General features: G+C 39.3%; 1 protein-coding gene across 5 annotated transcripts in view; it reads right to left on the bottom strand.

Moving 5' to 3' along the window:
* The window catches only part of cc2d2a (coiled-coil and C2 domain containing 2A), a 204,254-nt gene that overhangs the window by 111,094 nt on the left and 78,167 nt on the right, over positions 1–14,993 (bottom strand). For all 5 annotated transcript variants that reach the window (XM_072556139.1, XM_072556318.1, XM_072556227.1 and 2 more), the window contains 3 exons: positions 13,277–13,448; positions 11,152–11,288; positions 10,900–11,031 (listed from right to left, as the gene is read on the bottom strand). In XM_072556139.1, coding sequence (XP_072412240.1) covers positions 10,900–11,031; positions 11,152–11,288; positions 13,277–13,448 — 441 coding nt within the window. The remainder of the gene's footprint in view (positions 1–10,899; positions 11,032–11,151; positions 11,289–13,276; positions 13,449–14,993) is intronic.

The following is a 14,993-nucleotide window of genomic DNA, read 5'->3' as shown; positions in this document are numbered from 1 at the left end:
AGAAATTTAATATATAACTGTAACTTGACCCTAATGCAGATGGGCCTCTTAAACAATCAGAGATTTCCAAGAGTAACTGGTGCCATCTCTGCTTTTCCCTACTTTAGAGTGAAGGATTTGGCTTTCTGAAAATAAATCTGATATCCTTCAGCATTAATAGCTTGAAGGAGCCAGGAAAAAGGAAAATTTCAGAGGCAAGCTGATGTTCTTTCAATTGTCCATCACTTCGCAATAACAAATACCTATAGTACTATAGCAAATGATTAACTAATATCCATCTCATCCAAAATGGAGAAGCTAACAGCAATGTGCTTGTACATGGCCCTATATAAAACTACGTTTAAACACTTTGTCAAAGTGAAAGATTCATACTGCAGACTTAAGATTTCTTCATACTCATGGTCTCAATACTGTCTCATTCTCACTAACATACACGATTATTTTAGACAACGCTATTAGATCACTCTAATTATAACTACCAGCAGCTCTGCCCCAGACAAAGAATCAGGGAAATGATGTAATAAAATAATCATGTATGTTGATGAGAATGAGACAGTGGTGTCACCGTGAGTATGGAGAAATCTTAAGTTTGCTGTATGAAACTTTCACTCTTATAAAATATTTAAACATAGTTTTATATAGAGCCACGTACACGCACAGTGCTGTTAGCTTCTTTATTTTGGATGTGATGAACAGAATTTATTTGCAGTTGGAAAAGAATGGGATTTATTAGAGGGAGTCAGCATGGCTTATGCAGGGGGTCTTGGGTCACAAACTTGATTGAGTTTTTTTTGATTAAGTGACGAAGATGATTTATGAGGGTAAGACAGTGGGTGTTGTCCACATGGAATTTACTGAAGTATTTGACAAGGTCCCTCGTGATAGGCTTATCCATAAGACCAAATCATATGGAATCCATGGTGAGTAGGCAAGTTGGATACAAAACTGGCAACTGGCTTGACCATAGAAGACAGAAGGTAACTGTGATGGGTGTTTATTTGACTGGAGTTCTGTGACCAGTGATAGAACATAGAACAAAAGGTAGAACATAGAAAGGTACAAAACGGGCCCTTTGGCCCACGATGTTGAGCCGAGGATTATTCCTATTCTAAAATAAATTGACCTAACCTACACACCCCTCAATTCACTGCTGTCCATGTGCATGTCCAGCAGTTGATTGAATGTCTCTAATGACTCTGCTTCCACCACCACAGCTGGCAACGCATTCCATGCATTCACAACTGTGTGCAAAGAACCTACTTCTGCCGTCTTATCCATATCTTCCTCCAAATATCCTAAAACTATGACCGCCCTCACGCCAGTCAATCCGGTGCTGGGTAAAAGTCCCTGGCAATTGATTCTATCCAAGCCTCTCATTACCTTGTACACCTCGATCAAATCACCTCTCTTCCTCCTTTTCTCCAGTGAGAAAGATCCGATCTTAGTCAACCTCTCGTCGTAAGATAAGCCCTCCAGTCCAGGCAGCGTCCTGGTAAACCTCCATTGCACCCTCTCCAAAGCATCCATATCTTCCCTCTAATAGGGCAACCAGAACTGGACACAATATTCCAAGTGTGGTCTCATCAGGAACTTGTAGAGCTGCAGCAAAACCTCACAGCTCTTAAACTTGATTCCCCTGTTAAGGAAGGCCAAAACATCATATGCTTTCTTAACAACCTTATTCACTTGGGAGGCAACTTTGAGGTATCTATGCACTTGAACACCAAAACCCTTCTGTTCCTCCACACTGCTAAGAATCCTGTCTTTAATCCCATATTTAGCATTCCAGTTCGACCTTCCAAAATGCATCACTTCGCATTTATCCAGGTTGAACTCCATCTGCCATTTCTCAGCCCAGCTCTGCATCCTGTCTATGTTGCACTGCAGCCTGCAATAGCCCTCCATACTATCACTGGCACCTCCAACTTTTGTGTCATTGGCAAATTTACTAACCCACCCCTCAACCTCCTCATCCAAGTCATTGATAAAAACTATAAAGAGCAGAGGCCCAAGAACAGAGCCTTGTGGGACACCACCCACCAGGCAGAATACTTTCCAACTCCAGTTACTCTCTGCCTTCTGTCAGCCAACCAATTCTGAATCTAGATAGCCAAATCTCCCTGTATCCCATATCTCCTGACATTATGAATGAGCCTACTATGGGGAACCTTATCAAATGCCTTGCTGAAGTCCATATACACCACATCCACTGCTAGACCTTTGTCGACCTGTCTCGTCACCTCCTCATAGAACTCATTAAGACTTGTGAGGCACGACCTGCCCCTCACAAAGCCATGCTGACTGCCTTTAATCACTCTATGCTTTTCCAAATAATCATAAATCCTATCCCTCAGAATTCTTTCCAAAAACCTTGCTGACCACAGGCATAAAACTGACTGGTTTTCCCTATTACCCTTCTTGAAAAGAGGAACAACATTCGCCTCCCCCCCAATCCTACCATACGACTCCCATGGAGAATGAAGAAGCAAAGACCTTCATCAGCAGCTTAGCAACCTCTTTACCTGCTTCCCAAAGCAACCTAGGATAAATCTGGTCTGGCCCTGGGGACTTATCAATCTTAATGTTTTCCAAAATGTCCAGCACATCAACTTCATCAATCCTGATCTGTTCAAGTCTGTTTCCCAGCTCTTCAAAGTTCTCATTCACAACAAGTCCCTTTCCTTAGTGAAAACCAAAGCAAAAAAAAACTTATTTAGGGCTTCTCCTATCTGCTCAGACTCCACGCACAAGTTCCCTACTAGATCCCTGACAGGCCCTACCTTCTCCTTGATCATTCTCTTATTCTTCACATATGTGTAAAATGCATTTGGGTTCTCCCTAATCCTTCCTGTCTCTTTTTCATGCCCCCTCCTGGCTCTCCTCAGTCCAATTCTGAGCTCCTTTCTAGTAAGCCTGTATTCCTCTAAAGCTGTGCTAGATCCTTGCTTCCTCCACCTTATGTAAGCTGTCTTCTTCCTTTTCAAGAGAACCTCCCCTGTTCTTGTCATCCAAGGCTCCTTAATCTTACCCCTTCTTGCCTGTCTCAGAGGCACAAACTTGTACATCACTTGCAACAATTGCTCCTTAAACAGTCTCCACATGTCTGTTGTGACATTTCTGTGGAACAATTGCTCCCAATCTGTAATTCTCAACTCCTGTCTTATAGTGTCATAATTTCTTCTTCCTCAAATAAATATCTTCCCTTGGTAACTGCTCCTTTCCCTCTCCAAGGAAATGGTAAATGTGAGGCAGTTGTGGTCACTGTCACAAACTGTTCACCCATCGTGAGATCTGACACCTGTCCAGGCTTATTGCTGAGCACCAATTCCAAAATGGTCTTTCCCCTCGTCGGCCTGTCTACATACTGAGTAAGGAAACCCTCCTGAACACACCTGACAAAAACAGCTCCATCCAAACCATTTGCACTAACGAGGTTCCAGTCAATATTGAGAAAATTGAAGTCACCCATAACAACAACCCTGCTACATCTGCATTTTTCCAAACTCTGCCAGCCTATATGAGTTCTTCAATCTCCCTACTGCTATTAGGGGGTCTGTAGAAACCCCCAATGAGGTGCCTGCTCCCTTGCTGTTCCTAACTTGCACCCATACTGACTCAGTAGACAAACCTTCCTCAACAACCTTCGTTTCTATAGCTGTGATGCACTCTCTAATTAGCAATGCTCCACTCCCTCCTCTTTTTCAGCCTCCATGTTCTTTTTAAACATTCTAAACCCTAAAACATCTAGCAACCCTTCCTGCCCCTGTGAAACCCATGTCTCTGTTATGACCACAACATCATAGTCCCAAGTACTGATCTTTGCTCTACGTTCATCCATCACTTTTATTTCTGACACTCCTTGCATTAAAGCAGACACACTTTAACTGATCCCTTGGTTTCATCACGTGAAAAACCGTCCCGATAGATTCACTATATCTTGTCACTGTCCCATCTACAACTATCCCTCTCTCAGATATGTAGCTCTGGTTCCCACCCCCTTGCCAAACTAGTTTAAACCCTCCTGAACCACACGAGCAAATCTCCCACCCAGGACATTTGTGCCCTTCCAGTTCAGGTGCAATCTGTTCTTCTTGATAAAGTCCCACCTTCCCCAGAAGGTACCCCAGTGGTCTAGGTATCTGAAGCCCTCCCGCCTGCACCAGCCTCACAGCCAAATGTTAAATTGCACTCACTGACTGTTCCTCACCTCACTGTCTCGTGGCACAGGTAGCAAACCTGAGATCATCCTGCTCTTCAGCTTCCAACCTAGCTCTCTGTAGTCACTTTTCAGATCCTCAATCCCTTCCCTGGCTATATCATTGTTACCAATATGTACCACGATATCACCACCAGTGATGTTCTGTAAGGATCAGTGCTGGGACCACTGTCATTTGTAAAATATATAAATGATTTGGATTAAAATATCAGTGGTCTGATTTGCAGACGATATGAAACTTGATGGAGTTGTGGATAGTGGGTAAGGATATCAAAGGAAGCAGTAAGATACAGATCAGCTGGAAAGCTGGGACGAGAAATAGCAAATGTAGTTTAATATGTACAAGAATGAGGTGATATACTTTGGGAAGTCAATTGCAAGAGGAAAGTATACAATAAATGGCCAGACCCTGAGGAGCACAGATACCCAGAGGGATGTCCCTGAAAGTGACAACACAAGTGGCTTATGCCCAAAACGTCGATTCTCCTTCTCCTTGGATGCTGCCTGACCTGTTGCGCTTTTCCAGCAACACATTTTTAAGTGGAAAAGGTGGTAAAGCAAGTGTCTTGCCTTCATCAGTCAGAGCAATGATAATAAAAGTTGACAAGTCATTTTGCATCTGTATACGAGTTTGATCAGGCCACAAGAGTGTGAGGTTGTGGTCGCTGCATTATTGGTTAGGATGTGGAGACTTTGGAGAGAGTGCAGAAGAGGCTTACCAGGATGTTGCCGGGGTTGGAGTGCATTAACTGTAAGGAGAGGCTGACAAACTTGGATTGCTTTCACTAGAACGTCAGAGGCTGAGGGACAACCTTATAGAAGTATATAAAATTATGAGAGACATGGATAGGATGGATAGTCAAAGTTATTGTCCCACGATGGAAATGTGAAACAGGGGGCACAGATTTAAGGTGAGAAGGGGAAAGTTTAAAGGAGATCTGCTAAGCAAGGTCCTTTTAAACAGAAATAGTTGCCTGGAACATGCAACTGGGGAAAGTAATAGAAGCAGATATGACAGCAGTGTTGAAGAGGCATTCAGACAGACAGATAAACAGGCAGGGAACAGAGAGATATGGACCATGTGCAGGCAGACGGGATTAGTTTAGAATGGCATCATGGTTGGCACAGACATGGTGAGCTGAAGGGTTTGTTCCTGCACTGCACTATGATTTAATTTGAATAATTTTTAATTGTGGGACATGGGATGAAGAAGCCATTAAGAACTGTAACAAGAAAGCTTGCTGATTAAACTGAATGTGAGAGTATTCTGCCTAAACACACCCCAAAGTATTCCAAATCTGTTGGGATATTGTATTGGTGTCTACACTGTACTTTGCCTAAGCTCAGAATCATTGGTTTTGGCAGTGGACACCAAAAGTAAAAATATTTTATTTCCCATTATTTACAAACTTGATTCAACTTAGTTGCATTGGAATTCATCACTGGAGGATTGTTGTGCAGTATTATTGTGATTTTCACAGAATTTCCTGTCCAGCTGTGTTGGCTATTCACTGCCATCTGTTGGATAATAAATGTCCGACTAATGGCATAATTGGTATGGGGGTGAGGGACCTTGTGCAGAACAGAAATTCATGTCTGCACATAATCAGTGGCACTACTAAATGTTTACGATCAGATTTCCCTCCTTCCAACATCACCAAACCTAACTTTAGCTGAAGTCATGAATAATACGTTCTGAGGTGATGGATATGGTGAATTATCACCGTTGAAATGTCCAGAACTGAATAGCACACAAGTTTGAACCGAGTGCTAGCAGTTTGTGAACAAAGTCCAAAAATTGAATTACATTTTTATTTCACAGTTAATATTTTATGGCAATTTTCTGCTAAATTCTAATTTCATTAGGTTTAAACCTCTCTCTACTTGAGATCAATTACAAATGGTTAATTAAGGTTTCTAGTGAAACTGTTTCACTATACCTGGGGCTGAGCACACAAGCACATGAATAGCAACATCTCAATGTGACTTTGCAAGCTTGAACAGAATGCCTGTGAGTTAGATGAGGAGAGGAAGGAAGTACAGGTACTCCTCTGTTCTTTCTAACTTTTTCACTCTGTAGGAATTGGTTCTTCCTTTCTATGGGGAAAGAACTAACTATTGCTGAGTGGTTAGAATCCATTCAATTCCTATGGTTTAAAATAAGCGGTAAAGTCAGTAAGTATATATATCAAAAGTGAGGACCATTTTCTATGGTTAACTAAAAATGTTAAAGACAGTATCAAACTTGAGGAAAAAGAAATACTAGTGCAAAGGTGAATGGCTTACAAGATTAGATAGATTAAAGAAAAAACAAAGAATTGCTGTAAGATTAGTAAGGTGGGAGATATCTCAAACTGGCATGACAAAATACTTGTAAACTGTTTAAATTCGTTTAAATGAGTTGGCATTCAGCCAATTGATTTGCCATTGGTACAGAACATCAGTAACCAGCAGTTAATTGAAATCAACAATGCCTACACCTTTATTTGCATCAATTTTTCAAATAACTTTTCAATTTCAGTTTGTAAAATTCAGTAAGTAATAAAAAGCCCATTGATCAAATTCCTGTCAATAATCAATGATATTTGCTCAAGTTGTGGATTCATGAAATTGAAGACTGTATAACTGAGGACGCACAAAATAATTTCACCTTGACAAAGTCACACATTACATCTTAATTGAAATCCAAAGTCTATACTTTTAGCAAGGGTTTAGTTGGGGTAAAATTATTGCCTTGGGAGCTTATATATTGTTGATTTAAGATACATACTTTAATTCAGTACGTATAAAATTTCAAAAAAAAAGGTAAAGTTGCCATAATCTTACCAGAGCATAGGGCTGTTCTCTCATTAGTGAGAAACAATCCAAAGATGTGCAGGTCAGGTGAATTGGCCATGCTAAATTGCCTGTAGTGTTAGGTAAGGGGTAAATGTAGGGGTATGGGTGGGTTGCGCTTCGGCGGATCGGTGTGGACTTGTTGGGCCGAAGGGCTGTAAGTAATCTAATCTAATCTAAAAAATAACTGGTGGTGGGTTTATCCTGAGAGTCACCATGCCTCAGGTGAGGGGAGAGGTTGAATGGAGAGTCCTTCATTGTAACCGCAGCTAATGCATAAAATTACATGCCTTTCAAATCTAGTTTCATTTATATAGGTGGGTAGATTTAACACAGAAACTTCATTATTGATACAGCCTTGGAATTCAAATCCTCAGCAGTTACTTCAGAAAATTACTCTCTTTATTGATGTATCATTTTCCAGTGATATCATAGCCCAAATGCAAATATTTCCATGAGGAACTTGCATCAAGATATTCAAGGAACTTTACTCAAACATATCAGTAAAGGTTCACTTCAATATGAGATAATCAGGCAGAATCAACATGAATTCGTGAAAGTGAAATCATGTTTTTGAGTAAATAACATAGAAGGTGGATATAGGAAAACCAGTATATGTGGTATACATCAATTACCAAAATGCAATCAATAGGATGTCACATAAAAAGTTTTTACACAGAATAAGATCACAAGGTGTAGAGGGTAACATGTTAGCATATACAAAGGATTAACTAACAGGAAGCAGAGCATAGGAATAAAGGTTTATTTAAGGTTAGCAGGCTGCAACTGGAGTGGCTGGGGTGGTACAATGGCTCAGTGGTTAGCACTGTCGTCTCACAGCACCAGGGATCTGGGTTCGATTCAGGTGACTGTATGGAGTTTGCACGTTTTTCACGTGTCTGCGTGAGTTTCCTCCAGGTGCTCTGGTTTCCTCCCACAGTCCAACAACATGCAGGTTGGATGAACAGGCCATGCTAAATTGCCCATAGTGTCCAAGGATGTGTTGGTTAGGTGGATTTCTATATTAAATACAGGATTACAGGGATAGGGTAGGGGGTGGATCTGGGTGAGATGCTCTTCAGGGGATCATGAACTCAATGGCCTGTTTCCACATTTTGGGATTCTATGATTTTTCTGTGGAGGGCCACTGGAATCGGTGATGGGAATCAACTGTTTACAGTCTATGTCAATGATATAGATGCGAGGTGAATAATTATATTTGCCAACGACACTATAATAGTTAGGAAAGCTTAGCAATCTAGAGGTAGAGAATCTGCAAAGGGATGTAGATAGGTTAAGTTACAGAGTAAAAAAAATTGACAGGGGAAATGTAATTTGGGAGATTCTGAACTTGTAAACTTTGACAAGAATGTAAAAGCAGTGTATTGTTTACACAGAAAGGGATTGTAGAACTCTGAAATAGAGAAGGATCTGGATGTGCTGTTATGTAAATCACAAAAGGGTAGTATGCAGGTACAGCAAGTGATTAGGGAGGAAAATGTAACGTTGGCATTTATCGGAAGAAGCACAGAATATAAAATCAGGGAAGTTTTACTGCAGCCATACAGAACCTCGGGAAGACATTTGGAATACTGTGTGCAATGCCGAACTCCTTATTTCATAAAGCTATAATTACATTAGAAGCAGTTCAGAAAATGTTCTTCTGACTTGTTCCAAGGATAAGGGGTTTATGTTTTGATGGAACATTTCACAAGCTGGGCCTGTATTCAATGTATCTTAGAAAAATGAGGGGTGATCTTATTGAACATATAAGATCCTAAGAGATTTCCTAAGGTGGATGCTGGGAGGAAGTTTCCTTTTGCGGAGGAGGCTAGAACTAGGGCACATAGTTTAAGAATAAGAGGTCTTCCTTTTGGGTGGAGACGAGCAGAAATGTTCTTTTTTCCCTCAGAAGTGTTATTCTTTTCCCCAGAAAGTAATATCAGGTAATAGTGAACTTAATCAAGGCAGAATTAAATAAATTTTCAACAGACAAAGGAGTCAGGGACCATGGGGAGCAAATAGGAAAGTGAGGTTGAGACCACAAACAGATCAGCCATTATCTTAGAGTAAGCGTCATACAGCACGGAAACAGACCCTTTTCAGTCCAATCGATGCTGAATATAATTCCAAACTAAATTAGTTCCATCTTCCTGTTTCTGGCCCATATCCCTCCAAACCTTTCCTATTCATATTTCTATCCAAACCTATTTTCAAGGTTGTAACTGTACCCGCATCAGCACTTCCTCAGAAAGATCATTCTACACGTGAACCACCCTCTGTGTAAAACATTTGCCTCTTGCATCTTTTTTTAAAATCTCTCTCTTCTCACCTTAAAAATCTGCCCCTTAGGCTTGAAATCCCCCATCCTTGAAAAAAAATCAACTACCACTAACTCTATCTATATAAACTTCTATAAAGCTGCCACTCAACCTCTTATGATCCAATGAAAAAAGTCCCAGACTATCCAGCTTTTCTTCATAACTCAAAGCTTCCGTATCCGGCAACATCCTGACAGATGCCTTCTGAACCCTGTCCAGCTTGATAATATCCTTCCTATAACTGAGTGACCAGAACTGGACACAATATTCCAGAACAGGCCTCACCAATGTCCTGTACAAATTCAACATGATTTGCTAACTCCTATACACAAAGCACTGAGCAATGAAGACAATCGCTTTTAAGCCCCTTGTCTATATGTAAGGCAAATTTCAAAGAATTATGTACCTGCACGCCTTGGTCCCTCTTCCTACAACACCACCCAGGGCCCTATCATGAATTGTATAAACCCTTCTTTGTTGTGCAAAATGCAATACTTCACAATTATGCAGACTGAATCCCGATTGCCATTTTTCAATCCACTGACCCATTTGATCAAGACTCCTCTCGAAAGACCAAATCCTGCTTCCAGGTCATAGCCCTGTTACATATTATCAAAGTTAAAAATCACACAACACCAGTTGGACTAAAACCTGGTGTTGTGTGATTCTTAACTTTGTCCACCCCTGTCTAACACTGACACCTCAACAACAAGTTACTTTGGAAAACTTTTGGCTCAGAAATTGAGAGAGATGTGAAATGACTACAAGTGTACCCAATGGTACAGAATTAAATGATAGTCACAGATTATCGATCTACTTGGCAAATTAATTGTATAGGAAAATAGTACTGAAATACTACAGATGGGCAGCTTTGGCATGTCATGAAACATTGGTAGACCAATAAATCATAGTGCAGGAAGAGGAAAGCCAAGTCAAGACTGGAACTGTAGATTTAGAATCGACATACCATTTTGATAACCATGAACTGACGGAACAAACTACAACTTGAAACTCCAAATGTAAGCAGCAGGTCTTTTAGGACGGAGTTGAGGAGAAATTATTTCACTCAAAGTGATGAGCTTGTGGAGTTCTCTGCCATGTGGAAACGCTCAGACCAAAAGATCAAAGACTTTCGAGAAAGACGTAGATATAACTCTTACTAATCAAGGGAATCATCGGACAAGGGATAAAAGCAGAAACAAGGTACTGAGATGATTAGTCATGATCATACTGAATGGTGTAGCAGGCTTGAAAGTTCGAATGGCCTGCTCTTGCTGCTATATTCTATGTTTCTTTTTCCCTTACTTTAGTAATCTCACAAGAGGTGATAAACCCACATATGACTTTATTTACTTGCAATCTACGGACATTCAATTTTTTCCTTATCAATACATTATTCTTGTGATATGTAAATAAAATTGCAGTTATAAAGAATAAGAAACAGTCAATTCTACTATTTAATATGTAATAAAATCATTTATAGAACTATAAAGACATTTATTATTTTATTATAATGGTTTTACTTACTTTTTTATAGAATGTTTCTATTGCAGGATCCACTTTTTCATGGAGTGAGAAAATTGGCGGTCTGGTGTAGGTCTGTTTAATAGGGTTAGGTAACGCTATAATTCTGCCATCGCTTCCGAACCATTTCTTCCCCTAGGATTATGAATGAGAATATTTTTGCCGAAGTTCTTAAACAAATATTTTGTGCAAAATACAATGATTACTTATTTTATGAAAGTGGGGTCCACGCCACTTATTATTTGTTCAACCTACCTCTTTGTTTTTAAGTAGACGATGCTCAAGGATATTCTGGTTAGATTTGGAAACTTTTGGTCTTTCGCCAACATAAATGCCTTCATCTTCAAGAAACCGTGGCTGCATGTCTTCAGGAATCTTCTCTGATGTGGCCACTGAACATCAAGAATAATTTAATAAAGACAACCAGCTCACGGAACAACAATAAGAGCCAAAGATCCCAGCTTGCCTGAATAGGGAATAAATCCTACACAACTTCATGAGGTTTGCGTGGGTCAGCTCTATTGTGGTATCAAATAATCTTAAACAGTACTCAAGGTATGCAAGAGTTTAAGAATAATAAGTAGATATGATCAAAAATGACAAAGTATCACAGATCTGATAAGAGTAGCAGTCACCTGCCTGCATACTCTTATTGGAAAAGCTTCTGGACCCTCAAATGGTTGATACAGTCATGATGTGGAATCCAAAAGAATGGGCACTATAGCTCCTATATTAAAAATAAAATTAGTTTCCAAGACATAATTATGATGTCAGCAAACCCGAATGTGACCGGGATCTGTGAAGTCAGGGTAGTAGAAATATTCCAGTGGGTCTGTTATATACCTGAAGAAGAACACACATCTTATTCCATAATATCGTCAAATTCTTAGACACTTGCCCATTGTTGGGGCTTGTTTTTAGCTTTTTACCAACTGTTAATATTCTGAAATGGCCACTCTGTGTGCTCATGACCTTCAGTCGTACTGGTTAAGCAAAGGTCTCATCAATATGTTCTTTTCCCACCACAATGTATGCCTTAAGTCATGGTGGTGACTGTTCCCCACTTTTGTTCCAAACTTTCTGCCCATGAAATTTCTGTATGCCCTCCATATGTATACCTGTAATTGTCAGTCTTACAGTGCTGTTAGCAATGCAGTCATCTGTTCTGTGTTGTAATCATTTGCCAGTTACTCACTCTTCAACTCACTGATGCACCGTTCTGAAGAAAGATCATTGAAACTGAGACGTTAACTTTGTTTTCTCTGCACAGATACTGCCAGACCCGCTGAGTTCAGAAGCAATTTCTGTTTCTTTTTGAGACTGATACTCTAGTTTGCTACCTTCTGCAGCCTCGACAGTGAGATGTCGATGTGTTCCTTGCTATAGGCTTTTCTGATGCCTTCACTCTCTTTATGTGAGTGTAGAAGGAGGTTAGTGGCAGACTGTTGAAAGATGCTGAAGGTCTGTTTTATACTTTATCTCTGACACCTTGGATTCTTCAGATTGATATGTTCAGTGCTGTTACTTTTGACTGATTATAAGAGTTAGATATTCCACAGGATCTCAAATATTTGTAAGCCAAGGCTATTGAGATGAAGGAATGTGTACCCAAAAGAAAGGCACTTCAGATTGATTCTGGAGTGTCTCTCACTCCATAGCACCAGATGATTGATCATCTTCTTACTGCTTTGAGTATTCCCTGAGAATTCATGCTGCATAGATGATGACTTCACCTTTCATGGTGTCATCCAGGATTCTTACCAAAGAAATTTGTAAATGGCTTGCCACCTTGTAGTAAGAACACACTGAGTTTGTTGATAAAAGTTGATTAATTGTTTGTTAGTGAACATCAACCTTATTATTAAATATGCACAATGTACACAAGAGGGATCACAACAGGATAGCTCTCGAATTCTACACACTCAGGTTCAGGTTCCATGAAATGTGTTAACATCTGACATCACTGATGATGTAATTAAAACAGTGTAGTGTAAAGGATTAATACAAACCACGAACATCAATTAATAGAAAGTGTTTAAATGAACATGCAAACTCCACACCAATGCGTAACTATTCAATCTACAGATCAGGTATTCACTTACTTTGGCTAAATCACTGTTCAAAATTATTAATGAATATAGCTTCACCTGCCTTGCGTTTCAATAAAGACATCAGCTTTTTAAAAATATATAATTAAGTTCATTCATTAACAAGAAAAAAAAAGGAATTTCAAATACTGTTCAGACATTGCGAATATCACAAAATGCTACTTCTACCATGAGTCTTTCTAACCTCAAAATAAGCTCCAAAATTTAATCAGTCATGCTTTCTGTAGACCACCATCAATACATGCCAGAAGCTATACTTCAAAATACATTACCTGTAAGAATGCTGGGAGTAAAAAGGACCTTTTTATCCTTCTGTTGTCGACTATAGTAGCTTTCATAATCAGGAGCCCTTATTACAAGAAAATCACGAGCAGTCTGGTCAATTATGAAGAGATAGTCATCCTCATTATCCATGTTATCTTTTACAAGTGGTTGATCCTCTTCCTACAACAACCAAGAGACAAGGTATTATTTTACATTCCAAGAAATATTTGCAAAAAAAGTAACAATTTCTAAATACTGAATGTTTAATATACTTCCATCTTGCTTAGTTACCACAAATTTGTACGTTATTTTTCACTGTTTTGAATTCAATCTTCATTTACACATATGTTGCATTATTCTTGCCAAATACATCAATAGTTTCATAATTTATTCACAAAACAGGACGCAACAAACACTTCTTAGTTATAGATAAGACACTCCCTCTGAAACAACTTTGGGATGTTTTTTGTAATAATACTTTATAAAGAGCTGTCTCTTTCAAAGAAAATACACTGAAATGGGGTTCTAAGTACATCTTAATCTGGCTCAAAAAACTTAATGCTATATAACTTGGAAAATAGTAGAAAATGTTATTTTTTGCTTGAAACAAAATCTATCTCCAAACATCTTTTGTTTTTCCTCTCTCCTTAGGTCCTTCGATGCCACGCATGCATTTAAAGAATGCTGGCAAGAGACAGTGTGACATTGTTTTACCAAGTGCATTCTGGACTGGTCAACTGGAGAAATGCCTGAAGTGCCTTGGATATGCTTTCTTTCATTACAAGACCATTAATTTTCAAATAATTGAGATCATGTTGTGAAGAATGCAGGGTAGGGTAAGCAAATCAATGTCCTAACTCCCATAATTAATCCAAAGTAATCACTCTGCTTAATACAGCACTGAGGAAGTCAATCTGAAGAAGTCCAAAGAAGTAGTAATAGACTAAGAACAAATTCTTCAGTTATTTTATTGTCACCTATTGACTGTTATTGGAAAGGTTTAGACCAATAAGAACCACAGTGCTTACATAAAGTGGATGTTTAGTTAGATGTGGTATTAAAAGGCTATCGATTAATCGTACTCCGTGATGAGCCACTGCCTTCAGTAAGGAAGAAAGTAGCAAGTGAAATAGGAGAGATAACAACAATGAAACAAAGAAACTCCAAAAACTGACTTCTAAAAGTATCTCTCTCTTTCTCCAGCGAACAATCTAGAAACATATCAATAAATGTTGCAAACTCTTTGGAATGTTTTGATAAATAAAACCTCACCCACTGCTCATTGTGCTATGAAAGTTGCCTGGTAGATTTGCTGAATTTCCTTAGAGAGCTACAGGGCCTGCTTGGTCTGGTAATGCCCACACACAAAGAAAGATCGTCTAATGAGAAGAGGTATTAAAATATATCGTATTGCATGATAGTTTTTATGTACAATTTAAGCTGGTCATATAAACATTATTACAGAGACTATGATGAAGACTTAGGCAGAATTTCTTTGTCCTCAAGATCCTGAACGGTCTTCCCACCAAGTCCATATGACAGCATTGTAGTACATGATGCTTAAGGTACCCCTCAGCATAGACTCTTAATCTTTGGATATGTTTTCCCCAAGCTTGTTTCCATTTCTATTTTAGCCATCTAGCCCCAAGTGGCTGACTTCATAAACTGTGATGGTTGAAGGACTCGCTGTTCTCCCAAAATTAAGTCCCTGTAAACATACTAAGA

The sequence above is a fragment of the Chiloscyllium punctatum genome, chromosome 1 (genome assembly GCF_047496795.1).
Source record: "Chiloscyllium punctatum isolate Juve2018m chromosome 1, sChiPun1.3, whole genome shotgun sequence".
Taxonomy (NCBI): Eukaryota; Metazoa; Chordata; class Chondrichthyes; order Orectolobiformes; family Hemiscylliidae; genus Chiloscyllium; species Chiloscyllium punctatum.
This window is presented reverse-complemented; position numbering and strand designations above follow the sequence as displayed.